The sequence below is a fragment of the Zophobas morio genome, unplaced genomic scaffold (assembly GCF_036711695.1).
Source record: "Zophobas morio isolate AGI-343-1 ecotype UQ-CSIRO unplaced genomic scaffold, CSIRO_AGI_Zmor_V1 ptg000023l, whole genome shotgun sequence".
NCBI classification, from domain to species: Eukaryota; Metazoa; Arthropoda; class Insecta; order Coleoptera; family Tenebrionidae; genus Zophobas; species Zophobas morio.
Window position 1 is genome coordinate 8871555 of NW_026972128.1, and position 21175 is coordinate 8892729.

The 21175-nt window shown below is 37.0% G+C and overlaps 4 protein-coding genes and 1 pseudogene across 5 annotated transcripts; 2 read left to right on the plus strand and 3 right to left on the minus strand.

The window, feature by feature from the left end:
* On the plus strand, window positions 1–18087 carry LOC135133961 (bifunctional glutamate/proline--tRNA ligase). Its single transcript, XM_064062527.1, has 19 exons — window positions 1–186; window positions 238–582; window positions 632–899; window positions 1465–1784; window positions 1835–2006; window positions 2056–2289; window positions 2345–2737; window positions 2792–2996; window positions 3053–3268; window positions 14880–15179; window positions 15227–15430; window positions 15480–15944; window positions 15997–16176; window positions 16229–16675; window positions 16725–16842; window positions 16902–17168; window positions 17219–17460; window positions 17514–17818; window positions 17869–18087. The coding sequence occupies exons 1-19, from the start codon at window positions 150–152 to the stop codon at window positions 18029–18031; spliced, it is 4881 nt and encodes a 1626-aa protein (XP_063918597.1). The 5' UTR covers window positions 1–149; the 3' UTR covers window positions 18032–18087.
* LOC135133966 (heat shock protein 70 A1-like) lies at window positions 3825–6015 on the minus strand (annotated as a pseudogene).
* LOC135133965 (heat shock protein 70 A1-like) lies at window positions 8242–10458 on the minus strand. The gene has a single exon (XM_064062530.1). It carries the CDS (start codon window positions 10308–10310, stop codon window positions 8376–8378), a length of 1935 nt encoding a protein of 644 aa, XP_063918600.1. The 5' UTR covers window positions 10311–10458; the 3' UTR covers window positions 8242–8375.
* On the plus strand, window positions 12209–14431 carry LOC135133963 (heat shock protein 70 A1-like). The gene has a single exon (XM_064062529.1). The coding sequence runs from the start codon at window positions 12360–12362 to the stop codon at window positions 14292–14294; it is 1935 nt and encodes a 644-aa protein (XP_063918599.1). The 5' UTR covers window positions 12209–12359; the 3' UTR covers window positions 14295–14431.
* On the minus strand, window positions 18076–19683 carry LOC135133967 (NAD-dependent protein deacetylase sirtuin-2-like). Of its 2 annotated transcripts, none has more exons than XM_064062532.1 (6): window positions 19448–19683; window positions 19151–19399; window positions 18746–19102; window positions 18502–18700; window positions 18265–18451; window positions 18076–18216 (listed from the first exon to the last, which is right to left on the minus strand). In XM_064062532.1, exons 1-6 carry the CDS (start codon window positions 19530–19532, stop codon window positions 18130–18132), a joined length of 1164 nt encoding a protein of 387 aa, XP_063918602.1. In that variant the 5' UTR covers window positions 19533–19683; the 3' UTR covers window positions 18076–18129. The 2 variants fall into 2 exon arrangements, with proteins under 2 accessions (XP_063918602.1, XP_063918601.1); XM_064062531.1 differs by having other exon boundaries at window positions 19151–19402.
* Between the last annotated feature and the right edge of the window lie 1492 nt (window positions 19684–21175).

Genomic DNA, 21175 nt, shown 5'->3' on the forward strand with positions numbered 1-21175 from the left:
TATATGGCACCTATGTGATGGTAATGTGTATGTGTGGCGTATTGTTGGAACCGCACGTGGTGTAATACTTGCGCAATATTTCTGAAATTGTTCAATTAAAACATAAATTTCATCATTTTCTGGTGCAGTGTTTTTGTGGAAGAGCCGGCATGAAGTTGACTTGCAGCAAAACAAACCCCCTTTTAGGTTAGAATTTTCATTTTATTTGTGGTACAGAAATAGATTTTTTTGTTCTAGGAGGTTTACTAGCAGCTGAACACCTAAAGACTTCGCTGAACTCTATAGTCATCGAATGGGGCGATGAAAACAGTATTGTTAATAATAAAAAAATTATTTGTGAAACCAGTAATGAGTTCTTGAGGGCTGTAGCGAGATTATTTGCGGAGACTGAATTGTATGGTTGCACGCCAATTGAGAAGACGGAAGTTGATCATTGGCTGACCTGTTCACTGACTTTGAAAAACTCCAAAAATGAGTTCGATTCTACTTTATCTTTACTCAACAAGTCTTTGGATGCAGTTACTTTTTTGGCAGGCAAACGGTTAACTATTGCAGATTTTGCAGTTTTTGCAGTTCTTTATAGTGAGTTATGGTCACTAGTTATTTGTACTGTTCTAATTAATTTTTTTAGGTTCACAACTTTGGCAAGATCGAGTTTCAAAAAAAGAAGTACCGGTGAATGTACTAAGGTGGTACAACTTTATTAAGTCACAGCCTGCAGTTTCCAAAACTTTGGAAGCTTTACCTGATGATGTTAAATCAGCTTTGACACCTACTGCTCATAGAATATCCCCAGAGAAGACCAATGTTGGCAACAGAGCCCAAGAGGGTAAATTTGTGGAATTACCGGGGGCGGAAATGGGGAAAGTTGTTGTTAGATTCCCACCTGAAGCATCTGGGTATGTCAGTTTTTCTAACTAGTAGATGTAGAAACTGAAACGTTTTAATTAGTAGAGGTGAAATAGTTTAAGAAGTAACCCTTGAACAGTGGCGTAGGCAAATTCACTTTAAAAAGGATTATTTTTAGAACGACTATATAAAACACTCAGTTTTTTATTTTACAGTATCTTTATGATCTAGCAGTTATTATTTACTTAACAATAGTACATATTTGTAGTTATTGTTTTTTCTGGTAATCAAACAAAATTTTCTGGTTGTAAATGTAGTTTAGAGTGTTATGCTACATTGAATGATCACGAGAAATGTGGGTGTTTAACCTTGCGTCAATTTTACTTTGTTATCGGTGTGGAAATATTTTCTATATTTCCGTTTATTTTTTATGCACGGTTTCTTTCAAAATTTTATATGTCTTCTAACGGAAGATACAATTCAATCTGAAGATTTCCGAATGACTCCTGAAGTCACATAGTCATAAAATTTGGTAATAAACGAAAGTAAAGAAACGAACACAATTCTTAAACAATTTTTACTTTCTGAATGTTATGTGTACAATTTGTTTTTCAGATACCTTCATATTGGTCATGCAAAAGCTGCTTTGCTCAACCAGTATTACCAAGAAGCTTTCCAAGGGAAGCTGGTTATGCGTTTTGATGATACCAACCCTGCCAAGGAAAATCCCCACTTTGAAAAAGTCATATTGGAGGATGTCGCTTTACTAGAAATTAAGCCTGATATGTTTACTCATACCTCCCAGTATTTTGACCTAATGCTTGAATATTGTGAGAAGCTCCTCAAAGAAAATAAAGCCTATGCAGACGATACTGATCCCGAAACAATGAAAACACAGCGTGAACAAAGGATAGAGTCATCAAATAGAAACAACAGTAAGACTTAAATGACAACCTAATTATTTTTTTATATTTCGTTTTTTAAGCGTACGAACAAAATTTGAAGCTTTGGGAAGAAATGAAAAAAGGCACTGAAAAGGGGCAAAAGTGTTGCATTAGAGCTAAAATCGACATGCAGTCGCCAAACGGATGCTTGAGAGATCCCACAATATACAGATGTAAAAATGAGCCACATCCGCGAACAGGCGACAAATACAAGTAATTAATTAAATTCAGAAACACAGTTGAGTCATGTTCTAAATTTAAGGGTTTATCCAACATACGACTTCGCTTGTCCCATCGTCGATGCTATTGAAGGAGTAACCCATACGCTGCGTACCATGGAGTACCATGATCGCGACCCACAATTTTATTGGTTTATTGATGCGTTGGGTTTACGGAAACCTCATATTTGGGAATATAGTAGACTATCAATGACAAATACTGTTCTTAGTAAACGAAAATTGACCTGGTTTGTGAATGAAGGTCTTGTGGATGGATGGTAGTGTGTTTTTATTTTTAGACTTCTGGTATATGTATAAGTTTTTTATTTAAAGGGATGATCCTAGAATGCCAACGGTGCGGGGTGTACTAAGGAGAGGGATGACTGTTCAAGGATTGAAAGAATTTATTATTGCTCAAGGGTCCAGCAGATCAGTGGTCTTCATGGAGTGGGATAAGATTTGGGCTTTTAATAAAAAAGTTATTGATCCAATTGCGCCGCGGTATACAGCTCTCGATTTTGATGATCCAGTGACAATTAATGTGATAGGAGCTAAGGAAGAATGTCTTTCTGTACCTAAACATCCTAAAAACGGTGACGTTGGGATGAAGTCGGTTTGGACTAGTCCAAAGATTATTATAGATAGAGTTGATGCAGATTGTTTGAAAGAAGGAGAAAATGCCACTTTTATTAACTGGGGAAATCTCTTGATAAAGAAAATTAATCGGTGAGTGGGTGCACAAATTTTTAGCGCGACAGTCAGTAAAGTCATTTTTTGTAGAGAAAATAATGTGATTACGTCAATTGAGGCTGAACCAAACCTAGAGAATAAAGACTATAAAAAAACCTTAAAATTGACATGGTTAGCGGTAACAGAGCAAAGTAAATTCACACCAACTTGGTGTGTTTATTTTGATCACATAATTAGTAAACCACTGCTTGGAAAGGATGAAGATTTTAAACAATACATTGGGCATGAAACAAGAGTAAGTTGGAATTTATGAGTGATAAAATTAGTAACATGTGAGTTTGCTTTTGTTAGAAAGAAGTTCAAATGATTGGTGATCCAGAACTGAAAAACCTTAAAAAAGGAGACATAATTCAGCTGCAAAGGCGTGGTTTCTTTAAAGTAGATGTGGCGTATGAACCCGTTAGTTTAATCACCTGTAAAGAACAATCAGTCATTTTGTTTTATATTCCTGACGGTCATACCAAGGAAAGTCCATTTGCGAGTAATACCAAAGCTCCATCACCACCGGTAAGTTCGCATTATTTATTATATCAACCATTTAATAAGGTGACCAGAGAAACAAGTTCAAAGTTACGTTTTGTCTTTATTTCTTTTCAAAGTTACAACATTAGCGGAGGTCGTAAATTACATTTAACTCTCTATAAATCAATAATTAAAACTAAAAACATAGATATCAATAGAGCTTTTTTGTAATGTATTAGATATCGCTCAAACTTTCCACAAATATATTAAATATAGCCTTGTAATTTTTAATATGATGAAAGGTCAGTGAAAATATTCAGTAATCATAGATAATGAAAGATTTTTAACTTTGGGCGGTTTATCATTTAAATATACTTTTCCGTACTACAGTGACTGTTCAACCATCAAATGGTAAGTTCTTGAGACACACTTTATCTGAATTTAATGTTTTATGTGATGTCATTTTGACAAATTTCTAACAAAGTTTGACCACTTTTAAAAGTTTAGCAGTCTGGTTTGATGAAGTTCTTTTTTAATTATTTATCTTTTGTAAATTCTTCAGCTAAAATTTCATGAATTCGGGATAAAAAAAATTAACTACTATTGTAAAAAATAATAATTTATTTAAAAATCAGTCTTTGTACAGCTACAACTGTGAATAGAAATTGTTTTACAATACAACATCTAAAGTCTTATATAAAAACTAGAAGAAGGAATTACTATTTTTATATAGTATTTAGTCGACTTCCTCAACTGTGGGTCCACCTTGCCTCTGTCCACCAAATCCACCAGCCTGCTGACCACAGCTACCCGGCATGGGACCACTCTGGGCAGCTCCTTGGTAGAGTTTTGCCATAATGGGACTACATACAGAAGTCAGTTGTTTCTGTCTGTCTTCGTACTCTTCTTTCTCCGCCAATGTGTTGGCATCTAACCATTGCAAACAACTGTCGCATTCGCGTTTCACAGTTTCCTTATCTGAAGACGCCAACTTGTCACCACAGTCGGATACAGCTTGCTTCACCTGGAAAATGTAACCTTCCAATTGATTTCTACTAGCTATCCTCTGCCTTTGTTTCTCATCCTCGTCTTTGTATTGTTCTGCTTCTGCAACCATTCTGTCGATGTCTTTCTGCGATAATCTTCCTTTGTCATTTTCAATGGTGATATTTCGAGAATTTCCAGAACTCGTGTCTGGCAGAAACGTTAAGGATGCCGTTAGCGTCCAGGTCGAACGTCACTTCGATCTTAGGAACACCACGCGGTGCTGGTGGAATTCCTGTCAGATCGAAGGTTCCCAACAAATTATTGTCCTTCGTCATGGCCCTTTCACCCTCGAAGACTCGAATTGTGACGGCTGGTTGGTTAGCAGCGTAGGTGGTGAATGTTTGCGTCTGTTTGCAGGGAATTCTTGCATTGCGTTCGATGATTTTCGTCATGACTCCTCCAGCTGTTTCGATACCCAGAGACAAAGGAGTGACATCGACCAGTAACACGTCTTGAATCTTGGAATCAGATTCTCCATTCAAAACGGCCGCTTGAACGGCGGCACCATAAGCCACAGCTTCATCCGGATTGATGGAAAGATTCAACGGTTTTCCGTTGAAGTAGTTCTGGAGTAGTTGCTGGATTTTGGGGATGCGTGTCGATCCACCCACTAAGACGATGTCGTGGATCATTCCTTTGTCCATTTTTGCGTCGTTGAGGGCTTTCTCGACGGGTTCCAGGGTTCCTCTGAACAAGTCTGCGTTCAGTTCTTCGAATCTGGCTCTGCTAAGTTTCGTGTAGAAATCGATTCCGTCGAAGAGGGCGTCGATCTCGATGCTGGCTTCAGTGCTCGAAGATAACGTTCGTTTCGCTCTTTCAGCGGCGGTTCGTAAACGCCGAAGGGCTCTTGGATTACTTCTCAGATCCTTCTTGAATTTACGTTTGAATTCGTCGGCCAAGTGACTCACTAATCTGTTGTCGAAGTCTTCACCACCTAGGTGGGTATCACCTGCAGTGGCTCTCACTTCAAACAACGACCCTTCGTCGATGGTCAGAATGGATACGTCGAATGTACCACCGCCCAAATCAAAAATTAAAACGTTCCTCTCACCCTTCAAATTCTTATCCAATCCGTACGCCAAAGCTGCCGCCGTGGGTTCGTTAATAATCCTTATCACGTTTAAACCGGCGATAACTCCGGCATCTTTGGTAGCTTGTCTTTGCGAATCGTTGAAATATGCAGGGACAGTAATGACGGCATCCCTCACTGTTGTTCCCAAATACGCTTCAGCGGTTTCCTTCATTTTCGTCAAAACCATCGAGCTGATTTCTTCGGGTGAGAACTTTTTAATTTCGCCTTTGTATTCGACTTGCATTTTCGGCTTCCCACAGTCGTTGATTACTTTGAAAGGCCAGTGTTTCAGATCTTGTTGAATTTTCTGGTCGTCATATTTTCGGCCGATTAATCGTTTGGCATCGAAGATCGTATTGCTGGGGTTCATGGCAACTTGGTTCTTGGCGGCGTCTCCGAGGAGGCGCTCGGTGTCGGTGAAGGCAACATAACTTGGTGTCGTTCTGTTACCTTGATCGTTGGCGATGATCTCGACTTTTCCGTGTTGCCATACTCCGACGCAGGAGTAGGTTGTTCCCAAGTCGATACCGATGGCTGGAGATTTCACCATTTTGTCACTGTTTATTTTCTTTTGCGATAAAAATTCACTTATGGACACTTTTACAACTTAACTTGAAGATATAAAGTCGCCTTGTACTCTTGTTCACTTTTCAGGTACTCCTTTTCTCGTCGCTCGATTTGAATGAACTGAATACGCGCCACGAGCGATCGTTTATATATGAACGACCGATTTCGTCGCGAATTCTCCCGAATGTTCTCGAATATTCTATGAAGTTCTGGCACCTTCCGGATGAAATAAACTAATAATTTTTGCGAAAACAATAATTATTGACAATCTACACAAAAGAAGAAAATTTTAACTGTTGGACACCATATTTTAGACCTTAAAAAATTGACTTTATGACGTTAAATTTTAAAGAACAGATTTCTTCACAGTGCGAAAGTTCTCCGAGATTCTCGAATGTTCTTGAATGTTCGCTCAACTTATTTATTTGATACATTGAAATAAAGGAACTGTTGTGCCAAAAACGAGCAATTATACGTAAATTACAAAAAATGAGTAGGTACATATTCATAAAAAGTCTTGTTTTAATATTTTTGAATTGTGTTACTGTACATAATTTAAACTCTCGCATGAACTGAACATGTTCTATTTTTTAAATTAATAATAAATTTTCATTAGTCAAATACCTTAACGTAACATCAAACGTAACAACGCTATTTTTGTGTGTCGAACGTTTTGCCAAATATTATTTCAAGTGTGAATTATGTAATTCACATTTTTTACAATTTGACTGCATGGCAGTCCGCATTTTTTTATAGATAGTATAAAAAATTGTATACATTTTAGAACTTCTCGTCTTTGTGACTAATTTAAACAACGTGCTTAAAAATGTTGTATTTTTGTTATTAAAAAAATTTTAAGGATAAAAGTAATACACTATAATTTTTCTATTATTATCATCATCTAATACACGGGTACCATTCTCTTAAATTTTGTAGTCTAATGGATAGTATAATTAATATTTGCCAAAGTACTAACCCGAAATAAATAGAACATTCGAGAACGTGAAGGAATATTAAGAAAGAATAATCATCCATATTTTAAAGTTCAAAAATATCATATTTTTGGTTGCATTTGTACAACACTACCTTGTTATTCATTTATTTAAATTAATTTTTAGATTGTTGTTTCTTTATTAAATCAAGAAACACATATAGCACAAATATGCTTTGAAGATCATTATCTTAAGACTTATTATTACATCTAATAAAATAATAAATTCTAGAAAATAGAGTAAAATTCTGCCAGTATAATAGGAAGGTTCGAGAAGTTTCTACTCCATTTAAAACACCGCAACATAATTTTTTTAATGTGAAGACAGACAGTTACTGTTCGAACATTCCAAAGGAAAGCATTAGTAGAACATTCGAGAGTTTTCGAAATAATTCCGAACAGCACAATGCAGGGTTTATGATTTGCATAAGGAATCAGAATATGAGTGTAAAACTTTTTGTAAAGTATATTTTGCATCAAATTGAAAAACGTGCCAGTTCAAATAACTGTTAAAAAATATGAACAAGAATTTTTTTCTAAAATTCAAAGAAAAAATATATAAAGTAAAACCCACAAAACCTTTTTTTATTTTGTCTGATTTGATAATAATTTTGTATAAATAATTTTAACAATGTAATCTAATCGTGGTAGAAGGTTCTAGATAAAATGGTGCATTAATGTTAATAATATTTTCCAGAAATTTTCCAGTACCATCAGCAGTTAATTAATTCACTGGCAGTTGTTTTTGACATGAATTAATCTAATCAATGACAATAAAATATTGCGAAAATTCGGGAAATTAATTGATATCACAAGGAAACCGAATATTATCAAACAATTTTGTAAGTTTAATGTTTTTTTGGTTCAAAAAAAGCGAATAATAAATTAGAAATTTTATCAAGAGTTAAACGCTAAAAATAATACATTTTCCTTTGTAATAATAAAAAATATGTTAACAGTTAAAGTGGGAGTATTAGATAAGATACCACTCAAAGTTTTTGGAAATGTAGTAAATATACTCTTGCAATTTTTAGTATGATGTAAGGTCAGTCAAAGTATTCAGCAATCATAGATAATGAGATTTTTTACTTTGTGCAGTTTATCATTTAAATATATTTCTCCACACCACAGTTACTGTTCAATCATCAAATGTTAAGTTCTTGAGACACACTTTATCTGAATTGTTTCATGTTAAATCATTTTGACAAATTTTTAAGAAAATTTGAGCACTTTCGAACGTTTAGGAGTGTGGTTTGATGTTTTTTTTTATTATTATTTTTCTTTTGTAGTAAATTCTTCAGCAAAAATTTTACAATGAGTTCGGGATAAAACAATTAACTATTGTGTGTAAAAAATAATAATTTATTTAAAAATCAGTCATTGTACAGCTACTATTGTGAACAGAAATTGTTTTACAATAGAATATGTAAGGTATTATATAAAAACTAGAAGAAGGAATCACTATTTTTATACATTTAGTCAACTTCTTCAATTGTGGGTCCACCTTGCCTCTGTCCACCAAATCCACCAGCCTGCTGACCACAGCTACCCGGCATGGGACCACCCTGGGCAGCTCCTTGGTAGAGTTTTGCCATAATGGGACTACACACAGAAGTCAGTTGTTTCTGTCTGTCTTCATACTCTTCTTTCTCCGCCAATGTGTTGGTGTCCAACCATTGCAAACAACTGTCGCACTCGCGTGTCACAGTTTCTTTATCTGAAGCCGACAACTTGTCACCGCAGTCGGATACAGCTTGCTTCAGCTGGAAGATGTAACCTTCCAATTGATTTCTACTAGCTATCCTCTGCCTTTGTTTCTCATCCTCGTCTTTGTATTGTTCTGCTTCTGCAACCATTCTATCGATGTCTTTCTGCGATAATCTTCCTTTGTCATTTTTAATGGTGATATTTCGAGAATTTCCGGAACTCGTGTCTTTGGCAGAAACGTTAAGGATGCCGTTACCGTCTAGATCGAACGTCACTTCGATCTTAGGAACACCACGCGGTGCTGGTGGAATTCCCGTCAGATCGAAGGTTCCCAACAGGTTATTGTCCTTCGTCATGGCCCTTTCGCCCTCAAAGACTCGAATCGTGACGGCTGGTTGGTTATCAGCGTAGGTGGTGAATGTTTGTGTCTGTTTGCAGGGAATTCTTGCATTGCGTTCGATGATTTTCGTCATGACTCCTCCAGCTGTTTCGATACCCAGAGACAAGGGAGTGACGTCGACCAGTAAAACGTCTTGAATCTTGGAATCGGATTCTCCATTCAAAACGGCTGCTTGAACGGCGGCACCATAAGCTACAGCTTCGTCCGGATTGATGGAAAGATTCAACGGTTTTCCGTTGAAGTAGTTCTGGAGTAGTTGTTGAATTTTGGGAATGCGTGTCGATCCACCGACTAAGACGATGTCGTGGATCATTCCTTTGTCCATTTTTGCGTCGTTGAGGGCTTTCTCGACGGGTTCCAGAGTTCCTCTGAACAAGTCTGCGTTCAGTTCTTCGAATCTCGCTCTGCTAAGTTTCGTGTAGAAATCGATTCCGTCGAAGAGGGCGTCGATCTCGATGCTGGCTTCAGTACTCGAAGACAACGTTCGTTTCGCTCTTTCAGCGGCGGTTCGTAAACGCCGAAGAGCTCTTGGATTACTTCTCAGATCCTTCTTGAATTTACGTTTGAATTCGTCGGCCAAGTGACTCACTAATCTGTTGTCGAAGTCTTCACCACCTAGGTGAGTATCACCTGCAGTGGCTCTCACTTCAAACAACGACCCTTCGTCGATGGTCAGAATGGATACGTCGAATGTACCACCGCCCAAATCAAAAATTAAAACGTTCCTCTCACCCTTCAAATTCTTATCCAATCCGTACGCCAAAGCTGCCGCCGTGGGTTCGTTAATAATCCTCATCACGTTTAAACCGGCGATAACTCCGGCATCTTTGGTAGCTTGTCTTTGCGAATCGTTGAAATATGCAGGGACAGTAATGACGGCATCCCTCACTGTTGTTCCCAAATACGCTTCAGCAGTTTCCTTCATTTTCGTCAAAACCATCGAGCTGATTTCTTCGGGTGAGAACTTTTTACTTTCGCCTTTGTATTCGACTTGCATTTTCGGCTTCCCATAGTCGTTGATTACTTTGAAAGGCCAGTGTTTCAGATCTTGTTGAATTTTCTGGTCGTCATATTTTCGGCCGATTAGTCGTTTGGCGTCGAATATCGTATTGCTGGGATTCATCGCAACTTGGTTCTTGGCGGCGTCTCCGAGGAGACGCTCGGTGTCGGTGAAGGCAACATAACTTGGTGTCGTTCTGTTACCTTGATCGTTGGCGATGATCTCAACTTTTCCGTGTTGCCACACTCCTACACAGGAGTAGGTTGTTCCCAGGTCGATACCGATGGCTGGAGATTTCACCATTTTGTCACTGTTTATTTTCTTTTGCGATAAAAATTCACTTATGGACACTTTTACAACTTAACTTGATGATATAAAGTCGTTGTGTACTCTTGCTCACTTTTCAGGTAGTTGTTTTCTCGTCGCTTGATTTGAATGAACTGAATACGCGCCAGATGCGATCGTTTATATATGAACGGATAGTTTCGTCGCGAATTCGCCCGAATGTTCTCGAATATTCTATGAAGTTCTGGCATAATCGACGAAATAAACTAATAATTTTTGTCGAAAACAATAAATATTGACAATCCACACAAAAGAAGAAAATACTAACTGCTGTACACCTTACTTTAGACTCTAAAAAATTGACGTTATCGCGTTAAATTTTAAAGAGCGAGCTTCTTTACATCATCTTCCCAGTGAGAAAGTTCTCCGAGATTCTCGAATGTTCGGTCAACTTATGTATTTGATACATTGCATTAAACGAACTTTTTTGTTAAAACCCCAATTATACGTAAATTACAAACAATAGATATTCATAAAAAGTCGTATTTTAATGTTTTCGGGTTGTGTTACTGTAATTTTAATTTTCACATGAACGTGTATTTTTTAAGTTAAGAGTAAATTTTCACTATTTTAAGGTAAACGAATAATCGAGTCAAATACATTAACGTAGCTTCCAACGTAACAAACGTAACAATGCTATTTTTGTATGAACGTTTTGCCAAATATTATTTCAAGTGTGAATTACCTAATTCACATTTTTACATTTTTACTGCATGGTAGTCCACACTTTTTTATAGATAGTATACAAAATTGTGTACAGTTTAGAACTTCTCGCTTTGTGACTAATTTAAACAACGTCCTTAAAAATGTTGTATTTTTGTAATAAAAAAGTTTTGAGGACAAAAGTAATATTTACACTATAACCAAATATGCTTTGAAGATCTTAAAACTTACGATTACATCTAATAAAATAAATTCTATAAAATAGAGTAAAATTCTGTTGATAAAATTAGAAGCTTCGAGAACTTTCTACTCCATTTTAAAATTCCGCAACATAATTGACAGTTACTGTTCCAACGTTCTAAAGGAAAGCACATCATTTTTTTATAAGGAACAAGGAATAAGGAATTAATGAATCAGAATATGAATTAAAACTGTTTGTAAAATATATTTTGCATCAAACTGAATAACGTACCAGTTAAAAAAAAACTAATAAAAAAATTAACAAGTATTTTGTCTGATTTGGTAATTTTTGTATAAATAATTTTAACAAACTATTGTAATCGTGGTGGAAGCTTCCAGATAAAATGGTGCGTTAATGTTAAACAATAATATTTTCCAGAATTTTTCCAGTACTTTCAGCAGTTAATTGATTCGTTGGTAGTTGTTTTTGATGTGAATTAATCTAATCAATGAAATATATTGCGACAATTACTGTTGAATAAATAAATCGGATAATTAGGAAAATTCGAGAAATATCTAATTGATATCACAAGGAAATCGAATATTAGAAAAAAAATTGTAAGAATAATGCTTTATTTCCTTCAACAAAAAGCAAATAATAGATTGGAAAAATTTATCAACAATTAAACGCAAAAAATAATAAATAAAGATGAATTTTAAATAAGAAAATACTTTGGTAGAAGTCGGCATTTCGCGAACATTCCCACCTTGGAACGAATTTAACGCAACACGGATTTTAAAATTTAACGTCGTAAAGTCAATTTATTAACATCCAAAATTTGGTGAATACCAGTTAATATTTTTTTCTTTTATGTAGACTGTCAATAATTACCGTTTTCAACAGAAAATATTCGTTTATTTCGTTAGGAAGGTGCCAGAAGTTGATAGAATATTCGAGAGCATTCGGGAGAATTCGAGACGAAATCGTATGTTCATATATAAACGATCGCTCGTGGCGCGTGTTCAGTCAATTCAAACCAAGCGACAAGAAAACAACTACCTGAAAAGTGAACAAGAGTGCACGGCAACTTTATATCTTCAAGTTAAGTTGTAAAAGTGTCCATAAGTGAATTTTTATCGCAAAAGAAAATAAACAGTGACAAAATGGTGAAATCTCCAGCCATCGGTATCGACCTGGGAACAACCTACTCCTGTGTAGGAGTGTGGCAACACGGAAAAGTCGAGATCATCGCCAACGATCAAGGTAACAGAACGACGCCAAGTTATGTTGCCTTCACCGACACCGAGCGTCTCCTCGGAGACGCCGCCAAGAACCAAGTTGCGATGAATCCCAGCAATACGATATTCGACGCCAAACGACTAATCGGCCGAAAATATGACGACCAGAAAATTCAACAAGATCTGAAACACTGGCCTTTCAAAGTAATTAACGACTGTGGGAAGCCGAAAATGCAAGTCGAATACAAAGGCGAAATTAAAAAGTTCTCACCCGAAGAAATCAGCTCGATGGTTTTGACGAAAATGAAGGAAACCGCTGAAGCGTATTTAGGAACAACAGTGAGGGATGCCGTCATTACTGTCCCTGCATATTTCAACGATTCGCAAAGACAGGCCACCAAAGACGCCGGAGTTATCGCCGGTTTGAACGTAATGAGAATTATTAACGAACCCACAGCGGCAGCTTTGGCGTACGGATTGGATAAGAATTTGAAGGGTGAGAGGAACGTTTTAATTTTTGATTTGGGCGGTGGTACATTCGACGTATCTATTCTAACCATCGACGAAGGGTCGTTGTTTGAAGTGAGAGCCACTGCAGGTGATACCCATCTAGGTGGTGAAGACTTCGACAACAGATTAGTAAGTCACTTGGCCGACGAATTCAAACGCAAATTCAAGAAGGATTTGAGAAGCAATCCAAGAGCCCTCCGGCGTTTACGAACCGCCGCTGAAAGAGCGAAACGAACGTTGTCTTCGAGTACTGAAGCCAGCATCGAGATCGACGCCCTTTTCGACGGAATCGATTTCTACACGAAACTTAGCAGAGCGAGATTCGAAGAACTGAACGCAGACTTGTTCAGAGGAACTCTGGAACCCGTCGAGAAAGCCCTCAACGACGCAAAAATGGACAAAGGAATGATCCACGACATCGTCTTAGTCGGTGGATCGACACGCATTCCCAAAATCCAGCAACTACTCCAGAACTACTTCAACGGAAAACCGTTGAATCTTTCCATCAACCCGGATGAAGCTGTGGCTTATGGTGCCGCCGTTCAAGCAGCCGTTTTGAATGGAGAATCCGATTCCAAGATTCAAGACGTGTTACTGGTCGACGTCACTCCTTTGTCTCTGGGTATCGAAACAGCTGGAGGAGTCATGACGAAAATCATCGAACGCAATGCAAGAATTCCCTGCAAACAGACGCAAACATTCACCACCTACGCTGATAACCAACCAGCCGTTACGATTCAAGTCTTCGAGGGTGAAAGAGCCATGACGAGGGACAATAATATGTTGGGAACCTTCGATTTGACGGGAATTCCTCCAGCACCGCGTGGTGTTCCTAAAATCGAACTGACTTTCGACCTGGACGCTAACGGCATTCTTAACGTTTCTGCCAAAGACACGAGTTCCGGAAATTCTCGCAACATCACCATCAAGAATGACAAAGGTAGATTGTCGCAGAAAGACATCGACAGAATGGTTGCAGAAGCAGAACAATACAAAGACGAGGATGAGAAACAAAGGCAGAGGATAGCTAGTAGAAATCAACTGGAAGGTTACATCTTCCAACTGAAGCAAGCTGTATCCGACTGCGGTGACAAGTTGTCAACTTCAGATAAAGAAACTGTGACACGCGAATGCGACAGTTGTTTGCAATGGTTGGATACCAACACATTGGCGGAGAAAGAAGAGTATAAAGACAGACAGAAACAACTGACTTCTGTTTGTAGTCCTATTATGGCAAAACTCTACCAAGGAGCTGCCCAGGGTGGTCCCATGCCGGGTAACTGTGGTCAGCAAGCTGGTGGATTTGGTGGACAGAGGCAAGGTGGACCCACAGTTGAAGAAGTTGATTAAATTAAGACAGTTTGTCGTAGTTTTTTAGTTTAGTTGTTTTTTTCTATAAGTATGCTGTTGTTAAAGAAATTCTTTTTTTTAGTCAGTAGTGGCTGTACAAGATGTGATATTTTTTTAATAATATATTATTTTTTATATTACTGTGTTTTATTGTTTATAATAAAATAAATAAGTTTAAAAGCGTTGAAAATTCTTGTTAAATTGTACGTTATCATAACGTTTCATAGCTTGTGGGTTATAGAAATTAATGAATAAATGACTATTTTCTTCAATATTTCTAACAACACTATTCTTTGAAGAATTGTAAACTGGCCTACTTTTTATATAATAACCCGGTCGAAGCGATTTCTTTCAAAGAGAAAGTCAAATCTTGTCTACTCGTGAATCACGTATGCGGTTCTTCATTTTTCAGTTCTTTTCAATCTGGATACCTGTCACATTTTTCACTATAAACTGTACAATCTTAAAAAAAAACTACATTAATCGCCAGTTGTTATCTTTATAGTTAATACTTTCCACAGACTATAATCAAACAATTAGTGTTCCATAAAACCTCCACGTGTTGCCAACTCGTGTTATTTTCAGGCCGAAAAATCCACAACTAGTACCCCACCAGTTGCCCAAACCGCCAAATCAGCAGCTGAACTTAACACCGAAATTATAAAACAAGGTGATGTAGTGCGAAATTTAAAGTCCCAAAAAGCAGCAAAGAGCGAAGTCGACAACGCCGTGAAAATTCTTCTAACTTTAAAAACTGATTATAAGAAAATAACGAACACCGATTGGAAACCGGGGTGTGTGCCACCAGCTGAAACTCCTGCGTCACCAAACGCGACGGATGTTGACGATGATTTAAACGCAAAACTGTCGTCACAAGCCGATAAGGTACAACTTCTTTTGTTATTGCAAGAACTTACCAACCTACGTTTTAGGTCCGTAAACTCAAGTCCGAAAAAGCCGAAAAAAGCGTAGTTGATATTGAAGTTAAAGTTCTGCTAGCTCTTAAGCAGGAATACAAGAAGAAATTTGGGGTGGATTGGGTTGCAGGTGCTCCTGCAGTAAAAGCAACCCCTAGTAAAGTCGAAATTTCTGACGCTGGAAGTTTAGGTGATAAGATTGCAGCACAGGGAGATAAGGTATGATTTTTGTTATAGTGTTATATTTTTACCCATTTGTATACCGTAGGTGCGAAAATTAAAATCTGAGAAAGCGGACAAAAGTGTGATAGATCTTGAAGTGAAAGCCCTCCTAGCCTTAAAACAAGAATATAAACAACAATTTGGTAAAGATTGGGTGGCACAGCCAGTCTCTAAAACACCACAGCCTGCAGCAAACAATACCGCGTCCACTAAAACGGAGGCAGAATTGCTTGAAGCAATCGCTAAACAAGGGGATGTTGTTAGACAACTAAAAACAAACAAAGCTGCAAAAAGTGAAGTAGATCGCGAAGTTAAAGTTTTGCTGCAGTTGAAAGTCGATTTTAAGAATCTTACTGGAAAAGAGTGGAAGCCCAACATGAAACCAGAAGTTAATAACGTTTCAGTAAATGGAGGAAGTGGAGACGTTTCTGCTTCCAAAGATATCCTAGTTGCTAAAGTTACGGAACAAGGAAATGTTGTACGAGACTTGAAAGCCAAGAAAGCTGCCAAAGTATACAAAACTTTGTTTTTTTTTTTCAATTTGTGTTATGTGAAAATTTCAGGATGAAATCGATGCAGCCGTTAAAGTTCTTCTGGATTTAAAAGTTGAATATAAAGCTCTGACTGGGACTGACTTTCCAGTAGCTGGAAGAACTCCATCTAAACCCAAAGAACCACAACCAAAAAGTGCAAAGGAAAAATCTGCTCCAAAAGAGAAGAAAGCTGCTGTTGTTCCAGCACCAGTAATTAATCCACACGCTATCATCATTTGAAATTGTAACAACTTTGTTGTAGTCCGACGAAAGCGGCGTGAAAAAACAAACACGTTTAGGTTTGGAGGCCAAAAAAGAGGAAAACTTGGCCGACTGGTACTCCCAAGTTATCACCAAAAGCGAGATGATTGAATATTATGACGTTTCGGGTTGCTATATATTCAGACCATGGTCTTTTGCAGTGTGGAAGGTTATTAAAGAGTGGTTTACAAGCGAAATTGATAAACTAGGTGTAGAAGAGTGTTACTTCCCGATTTTCGTTTCACGAAATGTTTTGGAGAAGGAAAAAACACATATTGCCGATTTCGCTCCTGAAGTTGCTTGGGTGACGAAATCGGGTGACTCGGATCTCGCAGAACCCATTGCTGTAAGACCAACGTCGGAAACTGTCATGTACCCAGCTTACGCTAAATGGATACAGTCTTACCGAGATTTACCCATCAAACTGAACCAATGGAACAATGTAGTGGTATGTTGGTGATTTTAATCGTAGTTTTGTATCTTATGAGGTTGTTTAGAGGTGGGAGTTCAAACATCCACAACCATTTTTAAGAACTAGAGAGTTCTTGTGGCAAGAAGGTCACACAGCTTACGCTTCTCAGGAGGAGGCTTGTAATGAAGTCAAAACTATATTAGGTAAGCGAGTTTACTGTCAGTTTTGATTACACCAATTGATATTAAATATCTGACTTCAGATTTATATGCGAGGATCTACACCGACATATTAGCAATCCCAGTCGTGAAAGGTCGTAAAACCGAGAAAGAAAAGTTTGCTGGAGGTAACTACACACTAACCGTTGAAGCTTTTGTTTCCGCAAGCGGCAGGGCAATTCAAGGAGCGACGTCCCATCATTTGGGACAAAACTTTTCAAGAATGTTTGAAATAGTGTATGAGGACCCAGAAACGCAAGAGAAGAAATACGTTTATCAAAATTCGTGGGGTCTCACTACGAGAACAATAGGTTAAGACGACTGTGTGATTTTTGATTGATCTAATTAAGTACTTTTTTAGGTGTCATGATTATGATACATGCCGATAATAAAGGTCTGGTTTTGCCCCCTAGAGCGGCGTGTATTCAAGTCATCATTGTACCCTGTGGAATTACTGTAGCGTTGTCAGACCAAGGAAAAAATCAACTTCAGTCTTCCTGTGATGCTTTGGAAGCAGAGCTTGCTAAAGCAGGTGTTAAAGTTAAAGGCGATTATCGTGGCAATTATTCTCCAGGTTGGAAATTTAACCACTGGGAATTGAAGGTAAACAATTATGGCGATTTTTTCAGAATAATTTTTAAATTCGTTTTGTTCAGGGGGTACCTATACGTGTGGAGCTTGGACCCAAAGATATCGAAAAGCGACAAATCGTTGCTGTGAGAAGAGACACCGGTGAGAAAATAACATTGTCGCGGGATTCCGCAGCGGAAAAGTTGAAACATTTATTGGATGATATTCAAACCAATCTGTTACAAAAGGCTACCAACGATTTGAATAGTCACACTGTTTTGTTGAAAGATTGGTCCCAATTTGCCGTTAATTTGGATAAGAAAAATATAATTTTAGCTCTATTTTGTGGCGACGAGAATTGCGAGAATAAGATTAAAGCAGACAGCACTCGGTATGATTTTTTTTAGTCGTAGATTTTTTGTATTATTTTTTAATTTTTAGTGACGACGGTGATGGTGCTGAACCTGGGGCGCCTTCCATGGGTGCCAAGTCTCTGTGTATACCATTAGAACAACCTGAAGCTGTCAAAGATGGTGATAAATGTATCCATCCAGATTGTACAAGGAAGCCAATGGCATATACTTTGTTTGGTCGAAGTTATTAAACTGCCTGTTTGCAGCGTGTTGGAATAACTTTTTACACAATAAATAATAATAATTATTGGGATTATTTATTTATTTAAAAGTCAACAAGGGTTAAAATTTACATAGAACTTTTTACAGATTTACTAGCTTTGTTTAGTGTCTCAATCTTTTCAATTTCTGCTGCTCGTAATTTTTTTAGTTCCTCCTACAAAATTTATATTGTTTTGTGTTTTCACCTAAAACGATTACTTACCCCCCAGCCCAATTTATCAGCAAAAAGTTGGCACCCTTCATCACAATCTCCCAACCAGGCAACATCTCTAGTGTTGTTTTTGCCATCAAAATCTAACCCACCACCAAGTCCTAGCATTGCCATTATGCCTGATCTGTGCCCTACTTTTTCACGGTTTATTAAGAGTCGTGGGCATGTATCTGGAACTCTGAGCACCAAATCACATCCATTTTTTTTTTTAACTAACTATAATCTTACCGTTCTACAAGTGAAGCAAAAGGTTGTACTGCTAGGGAAGACCCCAATATAATGAGTAAATCACAGTTTTCAAAGTCGTGTTCTATTAAGTTATAGAACTTGAATGGCAACTGTTCACCAAAGAAAACTATGTCTGGTTTAACAACCCCTTTACAGTCTTCTTCCACACATTCTGGGACTTCATCTTTAAAGATGCGCTCTAAAACAATGGGTTAGAAAGACCAGAGAGTTGCAGTAGGCTAACCTTTCATCCACTCCAATGTGTACTCTTTTCTACATTTTATACAATGACCGGTATAAAAGGTTCCATGGGCTTCCACAATTTTGTCATCTGGGATACCAGCCACCCTTTCCAGAGTATCAATATTTTGCGAATAATGTCTAAGCAGAACACCTTTTTCAATTAATAATTTAATAAAGTAATGACAAATTGTGGGTTTGAAAGAGCCAGGGTACAACTCTTTAGCCAAAGCGAAAAATGGCTTAGGGTTCTCATGAAAAAAGCTCAGTTCAAAAATTGCTTGTGGATGGGGCAAGTTATATTTTTGCAAATTGTGGTAGAGACCACTTCCAGGTGAGCGAAAATCTGGGATTCCAGCAGCTAAAACGACAACTTATTGTTAAAAGTTTGGAAAATACCAATACTTACAGGTTGAAATGCCAGCTCCCGCCATTGTCACTATATTTTTGCATTTATTTTTATTAATGTAGTCTACGACCCCATCGAGCGTTACCGCATCAAGCACTTTGACAGTCTTTTCTTCATCTTTGTCTTTGTCAGATATACCAAGTTTTTCTGAGAGGTACTTTCGTAAAGACTCAATACTCATGTCGGATGTTCCAGAGGCGGTATCTTCTGCTGCACTTTCCTGTTCTTCTTTCTCTTTGGGTGATACTCCTACTTTGTTTAATAATCAATCAATTTGGAAAATATGAAATTTGTTACCTTCTGCCTTTTCTCCAGACATTTTGAATATTTTTTTATATAAATTCTTCGAGGAATTTAAAAGGGCTTGCAGCTTTTTTGACATGCACTAGTTAGAAAAGTTTATTTAAAACACTGTACGTACAACAAATCTATCATTTTTCACGTATCATGTTGACAAATTCTGTCAATTCACCTGTGTCGTTTGACGTTTGCTCTACATCAAATCACAACATAACGATCACAACACCTGTCGTCAAAAAAATAATCTGCGCATGCGCTTAAAATTTCTATGGTTTTGCGCAGAACTCTGCGCATTATCACACAGAAAGCAAAGAGTGTGGCATTTTTGAAATTTTTTGGAACATTTTGGTATTATATCGACTTTTTTCATAAGGTTCATGGAGTCTTATCAGTTTAATCTTAGTACTACATAAACACATCTTTTTTGTGGACTTCATATTTAATGTAAAACGTCCACATACTCTTTTAAATAAGTGTAAGTCCTCATCAATTCGAAAACATACATTTTGAAGACGAAAAAAAAACCCAAGTGATATATACCAATTTTCTTTCGAAAAAGTATTACAGTAGCATTGTTTCAGTTTTGTTAAATCACGAAAAGAAGTCTTCATCACATTATTTTTGTCGTAATTTGGAAAACATTTCTGAATTGTTGACTTATCAGCACATTTAATCATCGTCTTCAACTCCCTGTGCAAGAACAGATAGTAGTGAATATTCAAATGCTAATTTAATGTTACAAAGTATTTTATCATAAATATTTTATTTACACAAAAATTCTTTGCTTCTGAGGCGCAACAAATACAAAAACATGCCAGGGTGTATGTCATATTTTATTTATCAATTTTGAAAAAAATGTTGGAATTTTCGAAAAACTGAAGCCGAAAATCACTTTTACAAGTCAAAATTTATAAGAAAATGTCTTCAGGTTTTTGCGAAGGGTGTTGAGAAATATTCAATAATTTGATACAGGGGCGATTGAAAAATTGAGATTTTGGAAAAGTTACGTAAAAATTCCCAACAATTTCTGGAATGTACGTAGATCTCGACGAGCTAATTTGAAAAACATAACTTGTTGATGGTTACGGAGTAAGGTTTTCTGAAATATTTGGTTTGAAAATGAAAATTTAGAAATACCTCAAAAATGTCATATTTTATTTATCGATTCTAGAAAATTTGTTGGCATTTTCGAAAAACTGAAGCCGAAAATAAATTATACAAAACGAAATCTACAAGATGATGTCTTAAGTAATTTTGGAATAGTACTTGAAAAACTGTCAAAAATTTGTTACGCGTATTCGAGATTGCAACATTGACATTTTGGAAGTTGCCTAAAACTCCACAACTAATTTTGGAATGTAAATCACGACGAGTTGATTCGAAAAACATAACTTGTTCATGGTCACAGAGGAAAGTTTTCTGAAACATTTGGCTTGAAAATGAAAATGCCATATTTCATTGATTATTGATTTTGGAAAATTTGTTGGAATTTTCGAAAAACTGAAACCGAAAATAACTTTAACAAGTCAAAATCTACCAAAACTGTTTTCAAGTATTTTTTGAGGGGTATTCAAAAAAAGGCCAAAAATTTGAAACGGGGGGCTATTGAAAAATTGAGATTTTTGAAAAGTTGCTTAAAAATCATCAAAAAAAAAATTGTGTGTAGATCTGAACGAGCTAATTCGAAAAACGTAAGTTGTGGACAGTCCTGGAGCAAGGTTTTCT

What these genes read in the sequence shown, in the direction of transcription:
- LOC135133961 (XM_064062527.1), top strand. Translation starts at nt 150, where the DNA reads ATGAAGTTGACTTGCAGCAAAACAAACCCCCTTTTAG. An exon ending in GAAGGTCTTGTGGATGGATG is followed by an intron (nt 2,290 to 2,344) that starts GTAGTGTGTTTT and finishes TTTTATTTAAAG; the next exon opens with GGATGATCCTAGAATGCCAA. An exon ending in AAGCCAAGAAAGCTGCCAAA is followed by an intron (nt 15,945 to 15,996) that starts GTATACAAAACT and finishes TGAAAATTTCAG; the next exon opens with GATGAAATCGATGCAGCCGT.
- LOC135133965 (XM_064062530.1), bottom strand. Translation starts at nt 10,310, where the DNA reads ATGGTGAAATCTCCAGCCATCGGTATCGACCTGGGAACAACCTACTCC.
- LOC135133963 (XM_064062529.1), top strand. Translation starts at nt 12,360, where the DNA reads ATGGTGAAATCTCCAGCCATCGGTATCGACCTGGGAACAACCTACTCC.
- LOC135133967 (XM_064062531.1), bottom strand. Translation starts at nt 19,532, where the DNA reads ATGTCAAAAAAGCTGCAAGCCCTTTTAAATTCCTCGAAGAATTTATAT. An exon ending in GTCTGGAGAAAAGGCAGAAG is followed by an intron (nt 19,403 to 19,447) that starts GTAACAAATTTC and finishes TATTAAACAAAG; the next exon opens with TAGGAGTATCACCCAAAGAG. An exon ending in CACATTGGAGTGGATGAAAG is followed by an intron (nt 18,701 to 18,745) that starts GTTAGCCTACTG and finishes CCATTGTTTTAG; the next exon opens with AGCGCATCTTTAAAGATGAA.